This window comes from Metarhizium robertsii, assembly GCF_000187425.2.
Source record: "Metarhizium robertsii ARSEF 23 chromosome Unknown MAA_Scf_5, whole genome shotgun sequence".
Taxonomy (NCBI): domain Eukaryota; kingdom Fungi; phylum Ascomycota; class Sordariomycetes; order Hypocreales; family Clavicipitaceae; genus Metarhizium; species Metarhizium robertsii.
Window position 1 is genome coordinate 655,325 of NW_011942193.1, and position 23,048 is coordinate 678,372.

Consider the following 23,048-nt stretch of genomic DNA (forward strand, 5'->3'; position numbering starts at 1 on the left):
GAAGAATATACTTTATTCTAACTTCATGACTTTTCTTTTACTCCGTTTTTATATCTTAAGGGCTATAGGTAATCTTTACTGCATATTATACTCTGTCAAGCGTCCACGTAAACTTGACATATACGCGAGCAAAATATACTAATTCAAGCACATAGATAGCACTTCCCGAGAGCCAAACAGTCTACATCAAATAAACCACTACAAGAGTATTCAGCATGTCATTTATTTTCGTAGAGCCAGCTACATTCTCCCCTGCACCAACACAAGTCTTGTCCTTTATACACCAGACCCCGTCTTCTAGTCACTCTGCTCCGCAAGTCTCTTCATCTCAGCAATCTCCTCCGGTGTAAACGGAACATCGTCAAGTTCTCGCCCCCCTCGGCCCGGGCAGGCCGTAGCCCCCGTAAAAGGAAACCCAACCGCATAGTTCTGCCACAAATGGGGCTTCATCCTGTCCTTACCCAGCGCGACGTCTCCAAGCTTGAACTCAAACTGCCCACTGCACGCGAGATTGTTCACCCCATCGCAGACCTGCATCTCCTTGGTGGCAATGCCCTGGGGGAACCAATACTCTGGCGAAACGTGGGCAAAGCCCGGATCATTCCAGGGCACATTCGTCACGGGGTCGTTGGCATTGGTGATGCGAAAGTTCTTCCCGCGGCCCTGCTTGGTGACGAACTCGGTAAAATTGGCGTCGCCCACGCGGGGAGAACCAAACGTATACAAGTCCAATTCAAACGTAGCCTTGCGGAGATATGTCGCTGCCAAGGTGGCCACGGCCGCGCCGAGCGAGTACCCCGTAACGACGACTTCAAAGTTGGAGTGTGCATCCTTTTGCTGCCGGACCGTCGTCAACATCTTGTTCTTGATGCCCATGAAGCCTTCGAAAAAGCCCGTGTGCACTTCGCACTTATCGCAGAGTGGGAGGAGGGCATCGCCGTCGCCGGGCGGAGGTCTGCGGTATACGTGGTTAGCAGACTTGCAATTGTGTGTGCTGGGAGTTGTCAAGTATCCGACTTACTTGGCCGCCAGTGAACAGGCCGCTCCGACGATATTGACAACGACGTTCCTGAAACCTTTATTTACTGCGTTGCCAAACTTTTCCCGCTGTTCGTTGAGCCATGGGAAGAGTGTCCGGCCAGCCCGTGTTTTGCAAGTCTTCAGGTCGGTGATGACGTCCTTTGCGTTGCCTGTTCCGCGGAAGGACACGACGATTTTCTTCGTTTTCTCGTTGACGGCAACAAAGCCCGAGACGCCTTCGGCGCTGGGGAATTCCATGACGACGACGGAATCCGCAAGGTCGCCGCAGCCGTCGGGAATTCCGCTGTCGCTGGGACAAACTTTGGTTCCGGAGTTGATGTCCCTGCCGTCTGTCAAGTTGTCGCAGTATCCAAAGGCCGCATAGCGAGCGTAGGTGGTGATGTTATGGATAAAATCCTGTGAGGCGATTTCGGCAGAGGTTGCTGCGACGACGCCGAGCAGAACACTCAAGTGTTTGGTTGAGAGACGCATCATGTGTCAAAGTGCAAGAGAGGACAAGGGGAAGTTTGGTGCTTGAATGTTGCTTTTTGTTTTCTTGTTATTTTGCAAAATTTACTTTTCCTGCCTACTAGAACTTTATATATATATATGTGTGTGTGTGTGTATGTATATAGTCTGTATGTGTCTAGTAGTTGCTATCGTATATGCCACCACGTTACCCATGGCTGCGGTGTAACTTCTGCCGGAGATGGTGCAATGCATACCGAGTCAGCGTCCACATTTCGGCAGATGAATGCCACAAGGCCCTGTCGTCCGGAAACGCGGGCTACACGAGCCTGACTCGTTGATGTTACTCGGGCATGGTTCTTGACCCCTTCCAATTAGCCCGTCTCCTGTTGACTTATAGCCTGCTGCGCGTCAATTCAATACCATAGTAAACTGAATCCAAGGCGATACTACAATGTAAGCCTCTAGAGTATGCAAGTTGACATGAAGAATAACAACCAACCATGACTGGTAACAACCAGGCCCGATCAAAGGCTCGTCTAGCAAGATGCTTGTCTGCAGACATGTCGACTACTCGACTACAAGACTCAAAGTGTTTTGGACACGAATGGGTCCCCGAGGCCGTATCCGTATAGGAAAAAATAGGCGAGGTCTTGACGTCTCTCTCGCTCCATAGTCTGGGTTCCTGACAAAGTCTGCAAGCTGCCAAGAAGCTTCGCCACATCCCGTGTCCTATTGCCGTGGATAACTAGTCAATTCACGTTTTCGGTAGTAATAGCCCGCTTGTCACTTGCAGGCTTCATCTTGATTGGCTGAGTATGCCTGGATCAACGTGGCACTGCCCACAAAGTTATTTGATCCATACCAGGGAGCCCCTTGTTTGCATCGAAACGTGTTTTTATTATGGAGCACTTGAGACTACATAAAGACGTTGAGACGTGCAAGATGCCACAGTCAAGGTTGCTCGGCAGGCACCTTAATGGGTTATTTCCAGTCTGCCACTGGTGACGTTACGCCCGGAACGGCAAGCATCATCTAATGCCATGATCTGATGTGCATTATCTGATTCATCGAGCATTGGCAGAATGCGACCCGAACCCTAATTAGTCAATGTTCCAGTCATGTACCTCGCCATCCCCTTCCGGCTTCCCCCGGAGGCCCAGCGCATGTGTATCGATAACCTCTTTAAAATTCTGATCCCTGTCATTGCAACTGTTGGTCGGTGCGGCTGGTGTCCTCTACAGGACACGTAGCAACGACTCCGTTCTGGACGTGGAAGCGAACACAACGTTGAATTACAATCCAACCCTCGTACGTGTAGCCATGAATGGCCTGACAAAGAAGTTGTTGAGGGTTATATACGAACCTCTGTGCTAACAATGGCTATCTTGGTATAAATCCAGGTCTTTCTTTACCCTCATGCGCTCGTTGTAATCATCAACCCCTATTAGCTTGAATTCCCTCGTCATGTTCCCCTCGGCAAATCTTCAGGGTCTGAAGTGCCGTACAATCCATCCCCTGCATGTTTCGCCATGAGTGACCTAATAAAGAAGTTTATGGAGGTTATTTACGAGGGCTTTTATGCTAATAGAATCTCGCTTTATTTATATTAACAGCTGTCAGTTATAATGCAAGTTTTATAGCAGGGGAGTGGTGATTCAACTTTCAGGGTCTAGATCGTATACAGCGTGCATGTCTCATCACATACACTATTTTCATTCCCCGAGTCAAACCAACCCTCTTCACAGGAGATATGCAAGTCATCCCAATGACCCGGTGTAACAGCTAGGACCAGCGAATTCGACGTTTGCCCCCATGGCGGATTACCACTCACAAGTTACAACCATGTCTAGTCGCGCCGACACTGAGAACAATCTCATAATCAAGACGAAAAAAAACTATAGAGATCAGATCTCGATTCGAAGACATGTAGGAACCTCGATAATGCAAGGTCCACGTCGAAGAACAGGGATCCGTCTGTTGGGAGCTGTCAAGCGTGCATGAACGCTGCAGCCCACATCGCTGTACAGGGCACTGCGTATGACTCAATATCATGAATCGCTCCTAGGACATCCTTTATTCTCGAGCTATGCCCTTTCATGCCGCTTGCTCGTCGCATTCGAGTTGTGGTGTTGTTGTCGCGAGGCCGTCTTCTCCGTCTTCGCCCGACCACATGCCCTCGAGACTCCAGCATATTGGACCACACCGCTGATACGAGCATTCCGCCAAAATATGACAAGTCATTACGTTTGAGTAGCTTTTTCAGAGCCACCCCTCTATGATGGCGTCGTGGTCTCATCGCCTGCGACGTCGTTGGACTTGCAAAAGCCAGGGCGTTGTGACAAGGGCTACTAAAGGCTTGGAGCAACATGACTCAATTCATCGAATCACAGTCTTTGGTGGTGAAGGTCCTTGGTTTTCCTTGAGGCCTAGTTGACCAAAAAAGTCATTTCATACAACAAGTCGGTAAGGTTTTTTGTCCTAGGTCCCGTGATTGTAGCCCTCGCGTAACCCGTGACAGGCGTTGTGACAAGGGTTCAATATAGAAGGCTTGGAGCTGCAAAATACAGCAAGATCCTTTTCGTGCGATTGTCAACGAGCCATATGGCAAGGGCGTTCTCGTAGACAAATGCGAGACAGTAGTTTCGGTTGCCACTGAACTGGGCATCACTGCACAGTTCCGACATTTGAAGTATCTCATCCATGGTTATAACAGCCGCAAGGTTCGCACACGCCGCATCTATTCGGTGTAGGAGGTAAATCTCCCTAGGTGAGCCGTGAGAAATTTGTTCCTAATTCTACGTGTTTGATCCCATGTGTCTAGCATTCCTAATTACATGAAAAGCCTGACTTGACAATGCTATCGAGGACGATACTTTCGACCATGGCTACGTAGGAGCGTTAGACATCCATCGGCTGGTGACTAGAATGTCTCCAATTTTATGAATATCTGTATATCTCGAGAGCCTGAAAATAGAGGACAAGTTCAAGGCCAGGGCTGACGTCTTGAAAGACTGTCCAAATTGCTTCAGCATCATGTACGACGAGCTTTCACGCAAGTATATCGAGAGAGCCCAGGACAAGGCTGAAATAGAGAGGACATGATAGTTTTAGGGGGGCTGGCTCGAGCCTCCATTTCCATAGAGTTGGTGGTCGGGTTTTGGAACCTGCAGCCAGGTCAGGTACTTCTGTGCCAAATTTCGGAGAGATATATTATATAATGCCTGGCTTTGAAGAGCTCACGCCGCGACGCGAGCACGCGGCGTCTCAGCAATGAGGCCTGAGTTCTAGTATATTTGATCTATATTCAAGGTGGGTATTGTATCGCTCATTTAGTCAAGTGAATTTACAAACATGATGCAAGTAACGTCCAAGCGTAACATCTGATAACATAATATTGGACTGTACCAGGCCAAGAAGAGTAAGATACCAGAAAAATATTTGATCTATATATCTTGATTCTTGGCCAATCTTGAGATTGATACTGCAGGTCCATTACAAGTTAAACGCGTTGTAGTAAAGTATACAAGAAAACCCTTCGACTTGTTTGACATGTGGGGAAAGTATCTATGCTGTAATCTGTACGCCATGCTATACAAACGTCATTGCCAGGCATGGGGATTCCTTGGCTGGGTTTGAATCCATCCGGCGTCTTGGATCACGTAGACCGACCCGTGTAGTCAATAAAGTGTGCTTGGCTACATACCACGCCTGGTATCTAGTGAATAGCGTTTCTCTCGAAGGAGGGGAGATGGACAAGCGGCTTAATGCAATGAGGTAGTCTAACTAAGTACTGTTGAGCGATTAAGACTCCAATATAGAATGTTACAAGGCTTATGCTGTGAAACGTAAATTGCTGTCATCTTTGAGACAGTAGCATATTCCAGCTCTTATTAGACCAACTATCTACGAGATACCTGATTTGCCCACAGCAATAGCAGTCATGTTCCGCCAGTCGCCACGAACAAAACGCCAGAATGGCAAGATTCCGAGCCTCTTATCTCATATTCTACTGCCCTGCCAACTCTATGTAGGGGGTGGGATTGACGGTTCAAAACCATGTGGCTCCAAAAGAAGTTGCTCTGTGCTTAGAATCCAAGTAGCATATATTAAGCAAGGTCCCTATCTTTATATACTGTACCTTTCAAGACCCCGACATGGAGTTGCTGGTTGTCCACTTTACAAAAATGCATACTCCAATGCCTACTACTACACTCATATTACATATATGTGTTTGATGCTTCCAACAGTGACACAGTTGCCGAAAGCCAGCGTCTTTTCGTCTTGTGCAAGAACTTTGGGGAAGTCAAGCGATGCATTTACATGGACCGCCCTGCCGATAAATGTGGTATGCTCATCTATCCCCTCACGTTGAATAAATAAAGTGCGACTGTATCTTCTGTCGTCTCTAGAACCTTGAGCAGTAGTGATATCTGCTAATTGTGCCAAGTCGGTACACCAATAGATTGGGATGACAACAAATCCTCTTTTCCGCCGGATGCGGCTTGCGGGACTTGCACCCACTCTCGGTAAGTCGAGTTGCCAAAAACAGGAGAGCAGATATTAATAAGCTTGGGGATTCTTAATAAAGGGGGCTCCTCTATCTTGGACTTTTGACTCCCCTGTGGGACAAGATTGGTTCGTTCGAGTGCTCTAGGCGGCATGGACGAAACTACTTGGAATAGTGTACTCTATCCTATTCACTTAAGAGGATTTCTCCCCGCATGGTTTCTTTGCTCGTCACATAACTGCAAGGGCTTTCATAGAGAGCAACAGTGCCAACATGGATTATTCAAGGAGACACATCCGCATTAGGTGTTCTCGCAGTACGCTCCCCTTTGGGCATACGGGAACTCTTGAACATGAAGTTGCGGCAGCTCAGTGGCCTTGCCAAGTGACGGCTTGCAGAAAGTGATATTTCTGATGCTGGTTGGCGCTTCAGTGTGGCCGACTCCCAGCAGCTATGTACACCGCCGATACCTTGGCGATGCCCGTATTCAAATGCTGCTAACCGACTCATATCCGCGTTTATGTTGTCAAGTCTTTCCACCGTTAAGCTAATGGGCGAGCTCAAGGAACACATCCCCTAGGACGAGAATAGTGACCCAAAGCCCGAGGAATAGCGACGGCGGGATGAGGCCGGAGTGAATAGATGAACAGGCGTCTGGTTTGTAAAGCATCTGCAATGTCCAAGGAAAGACGCCACGACGCAGTAATGCTCAAGGGCACAAAAAGATGACATGGATTCGTCTTCAAGTGGAAAAGAGAGAGAAAACACCCCCAACAACCACGCCATAAGAAACGCCACCCAGCAAGATGGTCCCGATACAGTCGGATCAACGCTGAATTCGGGCAACTCTCACCAATTCAGTCAGGAACGGCTCGCCAAGGGCCTCTGCACCCTGCCAAGACGTCGACTCAATCCTGCATCTTTGCTCACTGTCTCGGACAGTCTCCCGACGGAATCGTGGGCCGAAGGCAGACGGGCATCGTGCAACGGCGCCGTGCCACTTGCGCAAAGCAGCGGCCCTCGGGAAACAAGGCAAAGAAAGCAGCCGAGACTCGATTCGAAAGCGCCCGCGCCTTGTATCCGTCCCCGCCGCAAAAGCAAGTCAAGACGCGGTCAAGCTCACAAGCTACAACCACCAACGTGCCATGCAGCACGCCGCATCTCATACGGCGTCGACACACCGCCCTTATCCAAAGGCCGCAAACCAAGACGCCCGCGGATAAGATTCACAAAATCCACCGAGTATACTTCTCTGATCATCCATCCAAAGACAAAAAAAAAACAAGACGTCACCCACCAAACTCTATACCCGCACCGCAAACCCCGTCGCGACTCGCCATCATGGATGGACCAGATACCAAACAAGGCGGCGCAACTAAAAAATCCAGACAGCATGGCAAGAAACATAATTAGCCTCCATGTCTCAATTGATGGGTGCATCCGATCCCCCCACGGCCAACACCACCTGTCCATGCCACCCCCACCACCACCAGCCAGTGCCATCACCAACCACCATCGCCAAACTAAGACATGGGACGCACCTCGACCCAAGCACACCCTTCAACCCGCATGAGCGAAAGAAGTAAAAAAAGGGGGCACGTCAAACGTCAAACGTCAAACGGCAAAAACATCCGCACGCACCTGCGGCCCTACAAACAACGCATCGGGTGTCAGTTTGGCACAGCTACATGAAGGCCACACTCTTCACCGGCCAGACGTCCTGGTCCTCAACAGGCCGGTGAGCGAAAGCAAAAAAAAAAGGCGCCCCCGGGTCCATCAACACCGCGCCCAATTCGACGGATACTCACCTCCCAGCACCGAGTCCACGCCGCCCGAATACTCCGTACACGTCATGCCAGAGCTGTACCGCCGTCGCACCGCCATCAAACGCCAGCAGAGGCGCGCCGGCCACTGAGAGACGCGAGCAGAGCACAGCTTGGCAAGCAGTGCTCGTGGACCAGCGTCGACCCCTTCGCACCGCTTCTCCGGCCTCTTGGCCTAGATCGGTATGCAGGTACCGGGATTTGATTTGCTTGGGCCGGCCGCGATGTGTTTCTCTGGATATTGATCTATCCTCTGCAAGACTACCCGACACCACGTACCCGTGTGCAACGGCGGCCGCTGGCCGGACAGAGTGCTCATTTCCGTCTCATCCAACGAAACTGCCCATCGTAGCCGTCGCACATCTTCATGCCATGAACCTGGGCACACGGCAGCACCAAAATATGCATCAGCACGTCACGCCGGAGCACTGGCTTGGAACAGACATGTCAACATGAGGAACAAGATAATTGAATTCCTTCGCCGCCGTTTTCCGTCCCGCAAAATTTGGCTACTGGAACGTCACGCAATATAACAAATCTATACCTGGCTTACTCCCTTGCCGTCCGTTTTTTTTTGTGTGTCTTGGCTGGTGCCCCATCTTCTTCTTTCGCCTTCCTTCTCTCCCTCCATATTGTTCCACATTAATACGTCTTGTGATACATAGAAATCAGTCCAGTGATATGCCCGAAACTCCCTGTGCCGCTGAAATGTAATGGAAAAGAAATAAAACACAGATGCCTGTGTGGAATATAGGTCTGTGCAAACTTGGCCTATACCCCAATAACAAATGCAAGTCGGGCCGATGTAGTGTGACAAGTCGCCTTCAAGGCGCTCCATGGGCATTTACTTGCGGCTGGGCATGCTCCATTTGTCCGCCCTGAAGCTGACGGGACTGGGCGGAGGGGGAGCGGGAACGGTGTAGTCGTTCTCCTGGATGCGTCGTACTGGTGTTGATGGTCGGTTGCCCTTGTAGGACAAGTTGGCGTTGAGGCTGTACAAGTCTTGCGACGTGAACAGCCGCAGGTCATTTCGCTGAGAGGACATGGTGACAGGTGAGGCAACGTGAGGCATGTTGGTTGTGTTGTTTGCAGGAGGACTGTAGTGGACTATTCTTTGTTTTTTTCCCTTTTGACAGCAATGAGTTAGTCATCAGAAGCAAGATTGGATACGCTTTTTGCACATACTGTAAATTGCAGCCTGTTGCGCTCCACGTCAACAGAGTTGAACACGACGAGCTTGCGTAAATTTGTGGGTAGAGTTGGCGGAAAACTGGGAACCGAGGCTGTGAATCCAAGTAGCTCTAATGATAGAGCAGGATAGATGAGTGGCAGGTGTATTCTGTGGGCCAACAACTTTTGTTGATCGACGCCGACCAAGTGGAAATATGGAGCGGAATGTTTATCAGGACTTGTGTTGATGCAACGCAGGCAGAGAGAAGGTGCAAGTTGGAAGCAGAGAGGCGAGAGTTTTGGTATAAGTGTGAATGGACTTGACTCAATGGAGGCAGCAAAAGGCAGACAAGCAGGGCCCGGGGAGTGGTGAATTTATGTCAAAAGAAAAAAAGACAATGAAAAGAGATGCTTGTCTGCCAGACAATGGCGTGCAGGGCCAGGACGGGGCCAACAAACGAGCCATGACACCGGGGAAAGGGAATAGGGATTTGGGAGCCTCGAGCCGAGAGGTTCAATGGTCGACGTGGACGGGCGGGGAGTGAAGACTCTGTCAGGTTGGGGGTGGGGAGTTCATGCTCATGGGCACCTGGGGTCAATGGGAAGGAGCGTTGAAGGGGCAAAGCGACAGGAACGGGGCTGAAAAGCGGACAAACGGGGCCAGCCAAGGGCGTGTGCCTAGTGGCTTGGTGGGTGCCCGGCAGGAGTCAGCGCTGCTGTTGCCTCAAAGAGCTCCAAAGTCCAATGTTGAGCTTGACATGCCAACATGTAGCCGGCGTGGCAGCATGCCTCGCATGTAACCAGCCGGCCGGCCTGCCCCGACTGCCCAGAGCCCAGATGAATTGTGCCGCGTACTTAAGTACTTTACTTAAGTACCTAGGTACTTGGAGCACAATACGGGGTACGGCACTTGTGCGCATTGTACATGCCTACCGAGAAGTATCTCGCGTACAGAGCCCATACGTGTGCCTGCTGCGAGACACTGGCTGCAGTGCATTCTGACGCCGCCTGAAAGCACCGTGTTCAGCAACGAAACGAAGCTAGCATCGTAGATTGCATTCCTGCGCCTTCAGCCTCCCCGGTGCAGAGGAGAGAACATGAGTGACCAAGGAGTAACGCTTGTGCATGAAGCCATCACGGCCGGATTGGAACTTGGTACGTACACGGCCTGTGTGCGAGCTTGGGGTCTTGCCAAGGCAGGTGCAACCATGCTTCAATGAGAGCCTTTTGCCTTTGGCTCCAATGTTGGTCAGGACAATAGAGTCCGTCAAACACACCAGAGTCAGCAATCAGCACCAGCAGGAGCATCAGCCCCCAACTCTCAAAAAATCATCCCATCTCAAACCTGCGGACCCCCCAAGAAAAGGATAAAGATTACATCAGCCACTGCCTGGGGAAAAAAGACCCCAAAGACCCCTTCAACCCGATCCTAAAGAAGCAGCTCGTTGAGCCAGTCGGGGCCTAAGGAGACCGACCTCTTCGTTTGGCATAAGCACCTGCAATCTGGGGTTGCAAGCACACGACACGTTGCCTTCAGCAGATGAAAGATGAATTACAAGGCGTCTGCGCCAAACCGGACGTTGGAGCCTGCCAAACAGTCGGGCATGCTGGCGCGCAGCCATGCAGGTACGCATCCCTTTTTCCTGGCTGCCTTACTACTGCCTCCGCGACGACATCCAGACGTCATGATTGGGACCCAACAGCTCTGACCCGTCAACGGGGTACGGAGTGCAGGACATGGGCGGAGCAACAAGGCAAGAAGTTGTTGGGAGCTCGTTGCAAAGGAACGCGAATGCGGCGGATATTTGCTCCCGCCGCCATGGACACGCATCCAAACGCAGCATCTATCTGCCTGAGTGAGGTACCTCGCACACGCCTTGACTCATCGCAGCGGTGGCTCAGCTGGGGCACACGCAGGTATCATTATTCAGAGACCAGGCAGAGTCGCCCACATCAGAAGCCAACTGGCCCTAGAACCATCCTTTTTTATTACTCTCGCCCCCAAGGACGTGCCCGGAAATGTGTTGGAGCAACATTGGCCCGGTCTCACTTGCTTGGTTCCCTAGTTTCAAAGATTGAACTTTGTCGTGTCTGTTTAATCAGATTTCCACCAACACAGGGCCACGGACCTTCGCATGGGCGAGCCGCAATGCCACAGTAGATGTGCATTATTCGTTATTTCGTCTCCGTCCTCACATTACGAGTTGCTCGACGGTAAACAGGGTACCGCCGCTTTCTATTCAAAAAAGGAGAATCAAGAAATAAGACACAACGGCCGTGGCTTATTTATTGCCCCAGGCCCGACGCCTGACGAAGAAATGGGCCAGGCAAACATTCCAGAATCCGGAATCTTCCAAAAAAAAACAAAGTCCGGGGAAAGAAAGAGCTTGCATTGGAGACATGGCCAGGGTGCTGGATGTGTGGGTGTGGCATAGTGACGGCAAGACGGCACGCCTTGGGTCAGGCACAAAAAACACCACGTCGTACGTAACAGAAAGGGGCCAATGCACTGTTATTTCTAGCAATGCCCTTTGGTGTCTGGGGCTCGCTGGCCTTGTGCAACTAGGTATCCTTGCACCACAGAGCCCAATCGCCGCGGGGTGTCTCTACATTTGTCCCTACGGGTAAAAACAAGTCGGACGGCGCCAGACAACGGTGCTTTCCTTAACCAAGGTGCACCAAGCGAGGAGGAGGACCATCCAGGCCATGGAAAGGTTTTAGAGACCGTTTCCTTCGTTAAAGCAGCACATGCGCCTCCGTACAATACAAAGCCCGTCGTGGGGGGTGTGGGTATCAAACCATCGTCTCTTTACCCCGGACTTTTTTTCATCGTCGCCATGTTGCCCCGTGTCTTTCTGGCGAGGAATACAGACTCGGAAGACCGTGTACTGGAAGAAGTCGTGCTTCGCTGGGAGTCGGACCCTGCAACGCCGCTGTTTCGATGACGTCCCAACACATCAATAGACAACAAGTTGGGAACTCGATAGTAGGTCGATTCGGGGGCTGATGATCAATCATCCCGCTTGACAACAACAGTTTGCGCCGAGTAATGAATGATCTGATGTGCCGAGGGCGGGCGGATACGGAGCTTGCGGCAGCTGTTTGGCCCGTTCCGAGGCGGGTTCATGGATGGGCGCTGTCAACACGTGAGAATGGGCTTGTGTGTGGGCTATGGCAACATTGGGAGGTGGAAGTTTGTTTCTAATACGGCTATCATAATAATATGTCTACGGAGTACTGTACGTACTGATTTGGGCAGGTTCTATCTCCGTCTTGTACAGTCAATGACGCGAGCCCTACCGTGTTGTTCCGATCGACAAAGCCCCCCCGGCACTTTCTTCATCGGCAGTTGATCAATACCTGTTTTGAGAATGAATCTTGTACAATATCCAGTTCGAAATTTCCGTGTGTTCGACACTGGATTGATCAAGTTTCGTTCTCTGGAAACCACATCACGGCACACCGGGCTCGATGCTGGTGCTGCCAGGAGAACGATGCGACGGGAATTCTCAGGGCAGATGAGTCGTCAAAGATAAAAATTCTTCGCAGAATCATGCGGGCTGCCGCATCGGCATAACTGTTCCGTAACATTCATCACTGGCAACAGGCGATGGGCGACACTAGGCAGATACTTGGGCGGACGGAATCCCTCGTCTGCTTCCCCGGCTTGTGGGGATTTACGCAGCCATGTCAACAAGCGAATGAAGGCCGCCTAACAACGAAAAGCTCTATCATTTAAAACAGGGACGAGGGTAAACCTCAATGCCACGGACACCAACAAGTGAAACCCGAGCCGGGTTCCTGGATTTTCATCTCTTGTTCGAAACCCTGTCTTTGTCTCGTATTAGGAAAGCTTCCAGGTTGGGCAGCAAAAAGAAGGAAAGAATGTTCCACGACCCCTGACTCTGCATAAAAATGCTCCGTTGTCAGGGCATCACATCCACTAGACCAGCCTCCAAATAGGGGCAATTCACTTATCCCGGGATGATCTGTGCCCTAGAGGGCATAATGTCAATTCCCTTAATCGACGATCGATCACGATAGACTTGCCAACGCCCAAGCAAGCATGACTCTCGACGCATGCATCCTCAGTAGTTCCAACGAGATATAACATAACATGAGTCGCCTCGCTCACGCCTCACCTAGTATAACGACCCCATCAGAGGCATCAGCATCGAAAGGCGGGCGGCCTACAAAAATGCCACGTTGAGCATATGATTTCGTCTTCATGGCGAAAGCCAAGAGGTCCGCATAGCCTCATGGCCAACGCTTCCCAGGCCTCCTTTGCTTTCAGAAAGACCATTGGTTGCGTATACACCTACATCACCAAAGAAAGGCATGAAAAGTACAAATTCTATTCTCTCACGCAGGCCTTTGTCGCAACCAATCCAAGCTGGTGAAACAGGGGCCGCTAACGCGTACCTAATCCATGCATCGCTTTAGAGGAACTTTAAGCACTGTATGTACAATCTCGTGGACGGTGCCATTTCGCACAGCTACCTGGTTAGTAGTCATCCTTTCGCAAAGTTGGCTCCGATGGTACTTGACACCAAAGGTACACCTCTGCAATGCCTGTAAAGAATGGACCTCCACTAGTGCCATGCCGCAAGCTTCAAGTTTAGCAGAACAGGGACATGAGTAGTGAATCATGGACCAAACAAGGTCGAATTGCGAGAGGAAACGCGCGCTCGTAACAAGCCACTGGGATCAATAGTGGCAACGCATGCCGGAGGTGAGCCCCAGATCGTCTTTGGTGATCGGTGCGTCGCAAGACATGGAGAGTAAGACAACATGTTTTTTTGTTCGACTCAAAACCCCATATCATGCGTCGCTAACACAGTGGGCAAAATGACGCGATCCCATTGTTCAAAAACATCATCATCGATGGGCACGCTTTTTGATACGCACAAATCATCTTCGACTGGTTCATTACATCGTTACTTCGTCCTTAGTACGGCCATAAATACGCCAGCACCTTTTCTGCACATGAGGCACTACTGCACATGTCATAGCAATAAAGGCCCCTCATGCCTTGGACGTATTCGCCGAAGCAGCAGTCGTAGTCCTCGTCTTCCTCCTCGTGGGCTGATACACATCATTAAAGTTCATAGCTACTCCCAAAAATCTCATATCCACATCTGGCTGGTAGGCCAAGTCACCCAGTAGCATCTGCAGTCTACTCCTAAACGAGGCACCCAACTGCTGTAATCTTTTCCTCAGCTTGGGAAACTCAGATGGTACATCCTTTTGACCGCCCATGTTGTCGTCGAAATCAGATCGTATGGAAATGCGTACATCTGCTTCCTGGCGGCGCGTAAAGTCGGAGACACTCCAGCTGTATAGTCCATCTACCGACTTTCGGTAGTCTAGCATCAACTCGAGCAGAAAGCTGAGTTGTCCGCGGTATGAAGATTCGTCATCGTCGTCTTCTGAGCCTTGGTTTCGACGTTTTGCGCCGAGCAAACCCTTGTGCGTAATGTCGGTGAGGTACCGCTGGTGGGCGTTGATGAGGTCATCCAAGGTGCAGCCTTCCTTATGGATGCGCTTCTGGAGCTCATCCCACGATGATTCAATCACTTCAAAGAGGATGTAGTACTGGAGTTGGCCGACGAAATGGGTCATTTCAGCGAGAGTGCCGCGGGTGGATTTCCATGTCTGCGAGACGACGGGGTCAGAGTTTTGTAGAACACCGCGCGAGCCGGTCATGCACCTGCGCCAGGTGGTGAGGAGGGCGAATTCGACACGCTTGATGCGCCAGAGGTAATTAAACACCTTGAGGTATTGGCGATTGCCCCACTGTGTCACGACGACATCAACGGGAGCGTCGATTTTGTATTCCAGAGTGAAACAATCCCAACCCATGTCGTTTTCGGAGAGTTGAAGCACTCTTGCATCGAGGCGGCGGAGAACCTCGGGGGAGTCGTATTGCGCGTTGGACCCGCGGATTGCGTGTTCCAGTTGGGCTGTGAGCGTGTGTCGATATTGGGCGCTGACGGGCAGGTCTAGATTTGCAGCGAGAGACTCCATGAGGAGAGCTATGAAATCCCCTTGGCCGAGGAGGATGTAGTTTTTGAGAGCTTGCAGGTGCTCGAAGAGATGGAACTTGCTGGACATTAGATCCATGAGGCGCTGCATGGTGGTCTTGTATGCCTCGTCGATCCAAGCTTCCAATGTTGCCGTGTCGCCGTATCGAAGTTCCTTTGACGCGGCCTTGGAGTATTCCTCGACCCATACCGAGTCGCCGCAGCTGTGTCGGATAAAGTTGAGAGACTTTCCGATGAGGAACACCTTTTGGGAGAAGTCCTGTGTAATGATGCTGGGGACCATGCTTTGATGGATCTCATACTTGTCTGTCCAGACATTGCCGGCTCCCTTCAAGTGGGCAACGTCGGCGGGTTTGTTCTGCTCTTGGACGAAGAACTCCTGGTACGGGTCTGACAACTCCCCGTCGTATATCCAGTGACGCAGTATATCATAAAACGGCCTTGTGAAGCTGCCTAGTAGCCTCTCTGCAAAGGCAGCAACCACTGGATCGCCGTGCGATGACGAGAAACTGTGAATGAGAGAGATGAGTTGCCCACCAGTTTTGTCCTCCGACTCCTTGGCCATGACACTCATTAGCCGTAGGCCCATTGTTGCTTCTCGCGTCCACACCACGCATCTTTTCAATGTGACGCCAGCTTTTCCAACTCCACCACGAGGTTCGCTTTCATCAAGTGACGACAGAGCACGTCGGATCTGGCTTTCTAGGGCTGCTACAAGGCTGAGGTAGGATCGAAGTTCGCTCCCGATAGCGGACCGCAAACTTTGCCCCAGTAGACCTGTAGCTGGTGTGTTGCAGTACTCGTCAAGACCTCGATATAGGAGGGATGGCTCGGCGAGGGTGTGGAGAATGGACACGAGAGGCAGCGGCACAGTGGGAGGCAGTCTGAGTGTTTCCGGTTTGGAGAAGGGAAGTGTCGTTGACGATAGTCCTTGGAGAGTAAAGGGCAGATCTCGCAGGATGTCGGTCTCGGGAGGGTCAACCTCGGTGTAGTTGTTGGCGAGTAAAGTTGATTGCAAGGAAACGGCCCTCTTGGGGTGTTCTTTCCCAACAAAGCCTGGTTTTGGCGCGGGGACATGCCTCAACCCCTCTGGTTGTAAGGCATCTCGGAACTGCTCTTCCTCCCCCCTGGGGACGGGAGTTGCGGCCTTGGTCCGGTCTCGACCTTGTCTTTTGGCGGCATCTCTATGGATTGCCTCTCGGTAATTTGGTGCGGAGGGCTTGATCGGGCTGAGAGGTAGAGGTTCATTTGGGTCTGGTGAGTCGGCCAGTTGGTATAGGAGATACAGGATGGCCCATTTGTTGTCGAGCACAGGAAGTGCGAGTAATCGCGAGTATAGATTTGAAAACGTCAATGCCAGACTGGGGTTTGTCTGGATTAGCCTCCGTTTGATGAGGTCCGAGGCATGGTTTACGTCGGCGGAAATAGATGGGCCTTGAGGGCTGAGACAGGTTGTTAGCAAGGGCTCATTGGGCGACGGAAGAGGAGCAGCACCGTACCTGTCGATAATGGACATGGCATTCTTCAAGATGGCATCGTGCCGGTCCTGGGCGGTATCTGCATCTTCGTCGGGGTCTTGCGGGACGATGTGGGCTATTAGGTGCTCGAGTGCCCCGATGATGCGTTCCGACGCCATTGCTGCATGGCCGCACGAGGGATGAGCTGATGCTGAGGATGATGGCAGTATTTTGGGGCGGATTGAGGGCTTGGATCTTTGAGGCAGAGATGGTGACGCGCTAGACGCGACGAGGGCGCCATCGCCCCAGTGCCGCTGGCTCAACTGGGCACAGCGTCAAAGGTCAACTTCAAAGGCTTTGGCACGGGGGTGCTCAAGCTGTGTTTAGCGTCAGGCGGCGCTGTGTCCAAGGGGGCGACGGAAAAGGCCAGCCCCTCATGTATGGGGTACCGGTAGATGAAAGAGACCCCCCGCCGCGCTCAAGTACCCGCAACACGGCGTCGTCGCCGGCCTGTCCGCGCCTGCTCATTGTCTGTTTCCCCGGCAAAATTTCGACTCCCATCCGTCTGCTGCTCTCTCCCTAACGTCGACTCTGCCCGGCCTCCGCCATCAACTTTGCAACCTCACCATGCTCTGGTCATCAAGGTGACTCTGGTGCCGCGATCGCATAACCCTCCGCATTCGATTGATGCAACTCATGACCCGTTCTCCGCGTCGCGCGTTGCAATCTCGCCGCACGCGACGTTGAGGACGTCGACCGTGATCCTGCCTCCACTATGCCCGACATCGACCCCGCGGCCCTGAGCCGTCCGGCCGTCAGCCTGTCGACCCCGACTCTATCGAACAAAACTCTGTCCATCACTGCGCCTGGCTCCGGAAAGCCTGTTAAAACTAGCCAAATCATTCCTGCCCGCATTGACCTTGAACCGGTGTATTCCGCGCTCAAGGGCGCCATCGGCGGAGAGAAATGGCTCGTGTATAAGGAGTCGACGACCGAATTCTTGACTGGTAGGGCATCATTATGTCTCGATATTGTGATGCGCAGGGTGTTGCTTACACTGTACAAGGCCGTCTCAGCCAAGCCGAATATTCGGAACGAATAGACCCCATCCTGGCCGACAACAATGGTGAGAGGGACCATCTTCATAACCAGCTCATTGCCGCCATACTCGGCAATGTCACACGAGAGATGCCCGACCAGGGCCTGGCGCCTTGGGTTAGCGCAAACGACAAGCCTATACCTGGCGCTGGCAGTAAGCCTGTCACAGGTGATGCTGCTGAAAGAAGGTTGAAGGGGGAGGTGATGCAATTACCGCCCCGAGATCGCAGGCGCATAAAGGACCTTGCACACAACGATGTAACTACCGACTTACGCCACTCATTTAGTTTTCTTTACACTGACGTACCTCTTTAGTATGATCCCCATGAGAACTTATCAAATCTCTTTGCGGACACGCACCGCAAATCATCCACATCCGTCGAGGCTGTTCCAACCACTGCAACTGGTATTAACAATATGAGTCAGTACTTGTGGCCATTCAAAAGTGTCGATACAACATTCTGACTGATGGTAGACTTTGACTTGGAAATTAGAAAACGATTTGCGCAACCTCTGGCTATTGAGTCTGGGGAGTTTCCGGATGTTGGCGTTGTAACTGGGCGCATGTTGCCGTTCTGCTACGAGGCAGGGCTTCCCAGCGGTCACGCAACAGACGCGCCACAACTAGTAACAGTGGCTACAGAGACCTTTATCAAAGAAGTATTGACCCAAATATTCAGCCGCACGCGCAGTAATGGTGCCGGCGACTCGGGCAACGCGGGCTACGGCATCGGCACGACATGGATTCAGACGCACAAGTACAAGAAACAGCTTCATCGAGAGGAAGAGGCGGCTATTCGTGGAGAAATCACGCGTGATAAAGGCGGATTGCTCCCTGTTGAGGCAAAAGCCGCCAGTGAACGCGGGCCGTTGGGCATGGCCGACTTGAGACTGGCCCTCGAAATGGCCGATACAGGCATGGCCCAGTTCCCTATTCTATCGACGCAAGTCATTTATGGGTATCGCGAGGGCGAGCTCGAACAGTGGGACGACTATACGTGGTATTATCACGAGCCTCCCGTGGTTGAGGAACTTGTAGATGGTTATGACGCCAAACCCACCATCAACGGGTACGGAGACGCCATGGACTTGGACCAGGAAACATGGTGGGACGGAGCAGAGACCGGTGATATGGATATGCTGGATGGGATGCTGGACTCTTGTCTTGCCGTGGGATCATAGGCTGGTGCCACGGCAAAGACGGCGCACAAGTACGACAAAATGGCATCGCCCGTGTCAGAGGTGAAGAAGGAAGAGTCTTCACCAGAATACAAGTTCGAGTCGGACTAAAAGTGTTGTAGCGTTCTGTAACATTGAGCTAACGTCGCAGGCTATTGGGAAAAGGGGGCGCGGTGTAGAATGAGCTTGGCATCAGCATCACTGACTTTTGGCGCATTGCGGACGGACGTCATACCCGGTGCTTTTTTTGTTATTGCTTTTGTTTCAACTTTATTTTTTTTTTTTGAATATGTCTTGGTTGGCTTGGCTTGGCGTCGGTGTCTTCCAGTTGTAACAGGTGAGAGGGATTCTGGCGTCGCGGAGCAAAATGGTGCAGTTGAGGGGGTTCATCCGGCTTGTAGAAGAGGAGGCGGTGCTCGAATGCTTGTATTTGTATGGGACGATACCCATGAGGCTCCATGGGGCCCAGCTGGTGTATAAACGCAGAGGGAACTGCGTACAACAATAGTCATGTCTCGAAGCTGGCGAGTCGCCCCATTAGGGCCGATGCCCGGACAAACTACTTGGGAGATGTATCAGAATAGACTTGCCTTGTTGTCACGACACTGCCTGTCCTGGACGCTGCTCATGCTCCATGTACTTCATTCTAGGTGGTCTTGGCCACGATATAGAGCCGGCGTGTCGATTTGGATAGTTGAGAGCATGGCTCCTAGGCTTTCGTGAGGGAAGAAAGGCGCCGTCAGGTGGGAGACCTTGACGCCTGAGTAGACTTTTGTCCGTTCTCCGAGATGGATATGCTTAAGGCACGGCATCATTCGCACTGGGATTGGATGAGGCGGACTGGGTAGTTTCGCAGTCGAGAGGATGTTGGCTAGCACAGTAGTCTTCAACGTATAAAATTCCTGGTCTGCAGCCGTGCTGCTCGTATTTTTCAACTGCCTTCTCCGACTACGTTGCCGCGGGTTTTGAAAGTTGGCTACTCTTCCGGCAACACGGTTGGCTCTTGTCCATCCTTCGGCTTTGGCACCATGTGCGTATCTTGCTGCACCTGGTGTTGGCCTCTACGATGGTTATATATGGGCTTGTTTGCGTATTCTGTTTCTTCTCCGTTACCCGTCTGGTAGTGGCTGTACTTTGCTCGTTACCATGCGCAAATGCAAGTCTGATGAGAAGAGCCGTAGTAGTCGTAGGACCGCCTCTCTCTACGCATCGTCCACATCAAGTCAGGGGTTGCTTCGCTGGCGATTCAAGGACGGAAAAAATAAAAAGAAAACGACAAAAAAAATCAAGCAATTGCCGACGCTACCGACGACAATGTGCAGCTTTCTGCATCACATGTGTGACTTTGTGTCAGTCGGTTGTTGTGCGACGCAACGCGGCGTGAAGAGTCGGTGGGAGCGTCGGATGCAAGGCAGCATGACACCTGCACGCATGCACGGGAAGGCAGGAGCTGTCCATGTCCGCTTCCAGACCCGTTCTGGAGCTCCAGGACGCCGCGAGCCCAGGGAGCAGGAAGCTCGGCCGGGAGAAGCTCCTGCTGGTTGACAAATGCAGTGGAGGCGCGGGACGTGTGGTCCGTGCGCTCTTCTAGAAAGCTTCGCTGCGAGCCTCTTGCCCGTCATGTTCCCCTCCCTCAGGCCCCGAGAGAGACCCCTCCATCGCCTGCCTGCCTGCCTGCCTGCTTGCCCATATCTGCCTGTGCGAGCTGCTCGAGGTTTTCCATGTCCAACGTGCTGGTGGCGCGCCTTTTCCGGAGCATTTGCCCAGGCAGATTGACAAGCTTCCAAGCTTCCCTGGCCGTATCCACTCGGGCACCTGGGACCTTGTCTTTTCTTCTTTTCCTCCTTCTTCCTCCTCCTCCTCGACCCGCTTGGAAACCATCGCGTTGCGTCGCTCATCCATCAACCCGCGCACCCGCAACTTGCCCCTCCCTGTTTCAAGCCGACTTTTCACCAGACGTTGACATCGCTCCGCCGCCGAAAAACACCTGCGTTGGAGTCTGAGGCAAGAGGCTCATCCATCGGCGTCGTGTTGCGTTTCGTCTTCCCTCTCGACCTGGAGCTCAAGCCCCCCTCCATCCCTCTTCCCACCTCCGTCTTACCTCTTCCCCATCCCATCTCATCCGGGCTGGTGTCGGCTGGCTGAGTGGTCGCATCGTCCTGCACAGCAACACCGGCCACCGCAGGGTTCTCCCCGAGGCCCCAGTGGCAACTGCAACGACCCCTCCTCCTCTTCCATCTCCCGTCTCTGCTTCTCTGCTCCATTTTCCTCAGCTCCCCATCTCCCTTGACCTTGGCTTAGTTTGGATTATCCCCGCCCTCGGTCCTGACTGTCACCAGCTGCTTGATTTCCTCCCCAAGGTGAGTTGATGGCCATTCCCTCTGTCCTCCAGCTTCCTGCCATGGCATTGGCGTGCCAGCTTCGTGGTGCCAGGTACCACAATGACGTTTCTTTGCGCCGCTCCGTTGATTCAGAGCTTTTCTCTGCCAAGAGGACAGTCGGATTCATCTCTCCTGCTTACGCCCGACACCAGAAGCCCAAAGCCATGACTCTGCCCGCATGGTTTGACTTTGTGCAAGCTCCAAAAGCTTCCACGGCGTTGCCCAGCTCGTACTAGTCACATGGCCCCCAACTCCCCCATCGATGTTACATGATCAGAAGGTCATACCCGTATGCTAACACATTGCTGTTATGCAGGTCTTTACCCTCACATTGGGCCGAGACTGGTTTGTTTATCCAGCTCCTCCTACATAATCAAGGTTTGTTGGTCTGCAGTCCCCTCTTTCACGCCTGTCTCATCGTGCCATCGATGAAGAAATACCCTTGCTGCCACAGCTCCTCGAGACGCAAATCATGTTCCGAAATTGACCAGAGTCCCGACAGGCCATCGTTATTGCCGGCCGGCAAATCAAACTCGCTCCGAGCTTCGCTCTCCAATATCTTCTACCAAGCCTACAAACGAAGAACCACCGTCGATCCTGTACCTGCAGTATTCATACTAGCCATAATGTCTGTTCCTTTTTCGAGCCCGTTCGGGGCCAATGCAAACCCCTTTGGCAACGATCGGTCACAGAATGTTATGCACAGCCTGGCCGAGGAAGATGAGAATGAGAATGGCAGGAACCAAACCACAGGGATCGGCCCGGGTGCTGGCATCAGCTTTGCCGGAACCTTTGGTGGCGATGCCAGCACAGATACACCTCCAACTGTCCGAGGCCCTCCACACCCAGACAGCTATCCTGCCCAATACAACTTTGCTCGTCGCACCTCAGTGTCGGCTGAGTCGCTAAAGCCCAGTGCAGACAGCTACGACAACTGGTCGCCCCCTTTTCATGAAAAGACTGCCGACCAGTTGGGGCGTCTCAAAAGGGCTATCGAGGGCAACTTCTTGTTCAGCCATCTCGACGAAGAGCAAACTGCCCAGATCCTCGGCGCGTTGGTTGAAAAGCCAATTCCCGCCAAGGGTATCAAGGTGAGCCATAATGCCAGAGGCAATGAGTGGGAATGAGACGCTAACATCTGATAGGTCATCAGCCAAGGTGATGCTGGCGACTTCTTCTACGTCGTTGAGAAGGGGTCATTCGATGTCCATGTCAACCCCAGTGGGACCATCCAGCCTGGGCCGGACGGCTTGGGTGAGCAGGTTGGGAATATCCAGGCCGGAGGATCATTTGGTGAACTCGCCCTCATGTACAACGCCCCACGTGCTGCCACAGTCATTTCCGTTGAACCCAACTGCACGCTATGGGCCTTGGACCGCATCACATTCCGCCGCATACTAATGGAGTCGACCTTTGCCAGGAGGCGAATGTACGAGACCTTCTTGGAGGAGGTCCCACTCCTGTCATCATTAACGCCGTATGAGCGTTCCAAGATTGCTGATGCCCTCGAAACCAAGAAGTATGCCCCGGGCGAGATCATCATTAGAGAAGGGGACCCAGGTCATTCATTCTTCTTGCTAGAGAGCGGCGAGGCAGACGCCTTCAAGGGTGACCAAAGCAACAAGGTGCTGCATTATAAGAAGGGAGACTTTTTTGGTGAATTGGCCCTGCTCAATGATCAGCCTCGAGCTGCCAGCATTATGGCTTCGACGGAGGTCAAGGTGGCAACGCTTGGCAAGAATGCTTTCCAGAGACTCCTGGGTCCTGTAGAGGGTATTCTGCGCCGTACCAGATACGAAGGTGTCGCTACTGGAGTCGAGGAAATGGACCCTCTGCACCGCGACTAGGGCGCTGCTCCAAGCTTGGAATGATGCCGTGTGGGCTTTGATGCGGTGGAC

At 52.2% G+C, this 23,048-nt stretch overlaps 5 protein-coding genes across 5 annotated transcripts; 2 read left to right on the plus strand and 3 right to left on the minus strand.

Moving 5' to 3' along the window:
• Positions 1–297: 297 nt before the first annotated feature.
• MAA_04430 (Lipase, class 3) lies at positions 298–1,512 on the minus strand (the record flags this gene model as incomplete). The annotated part of the gene is made up of 2 exons (XM_007822428.1): positions 298–955; positions 1,022–1,512. The coding sequence occupies 2 exons, from the start codon at positions 1,510–1,512 to the stop codon at positions 298–300; spliced, it is 1,149 nt and encodes a 382-aa protein (XP_007820619.1).
• A 7,153-nt stretch (positions 1,513–8,665) lies between these two features.
• On the minus strand, positions 8,666–8,893 carry MAA_04429 (uncharacterized protein; the record flags this gene model as incomplete). The annotated part of the gene is made up of 1 exon (XM_007822427.1): positions 8,666–8,893. One exon carries the CDS (start codon positions 8,891–8,893, stop codon positions 8,666–8,668), a length of 228 nt encoding a protein of 75 aa, XP_007820618.1.
• A 5,123-nt stretch (positions 8,894–14,016) lies between these two features.
• On the minus strand, positions 14,017–16,671 carry MAA_04428 (Gamma tubulin complex protein 3; the record flags this gene model as incomplete). Its single annotated transcript, XM_007822426.1, has 1 exon — positions 14,017–16,671. The coding sequence occupies one exon, from the start codon at positions 16,669–16,671 to the stop codon at positions 14,017–14,019; it is 2,655 nt and encodes an 884-aa protein (XP_007820617.1).
• Positions 16,672–17,267: 596 nt separating this feature from the next.
• MAA_04427 (cAMP-dependent protein kinase regulatory subunit) lies at positions 17,268–18,772 on the plus strand (the record flags this gene model as incomplete). The annotated part of the gene is made up of 4 exons (XM_007822425.1): positions 17,268–17,499; positions 17,559–17,848; positions 17,906–18,011; positions 18,066–18,772. 4 exons carry the CDS (start codon positions 17,268–17,270, stop codon positions 18,770–18,772), a joined length of 1,335 nt encoding a protein of 444 aa, XP_007820616.1.
• A 3,004-nt stretch (positions 18,773–21,776) lies between these two features.
• On the plus strand, positions 21,777–22,997 carry MAA_04426 (cAMP-dependent protein kinase regulatory subunit; the record flags this gene model as incomplete). The annotated part of the gene is made up of 2 exons (XM_007822424.1): positions 21,777–22,241; positions 22,296–22,997. The coding sequence occupies 2 exons, from the start codon at positions 21,777–21,779 to the stop codon at positions 22,995–22,997; spliced, it is 1,167 nt and encodes a 388-aa protein (XP_007820615.1).
• Between the last annotated feature and the right edge of the window lie 51 nt (positions 22,998–23,048).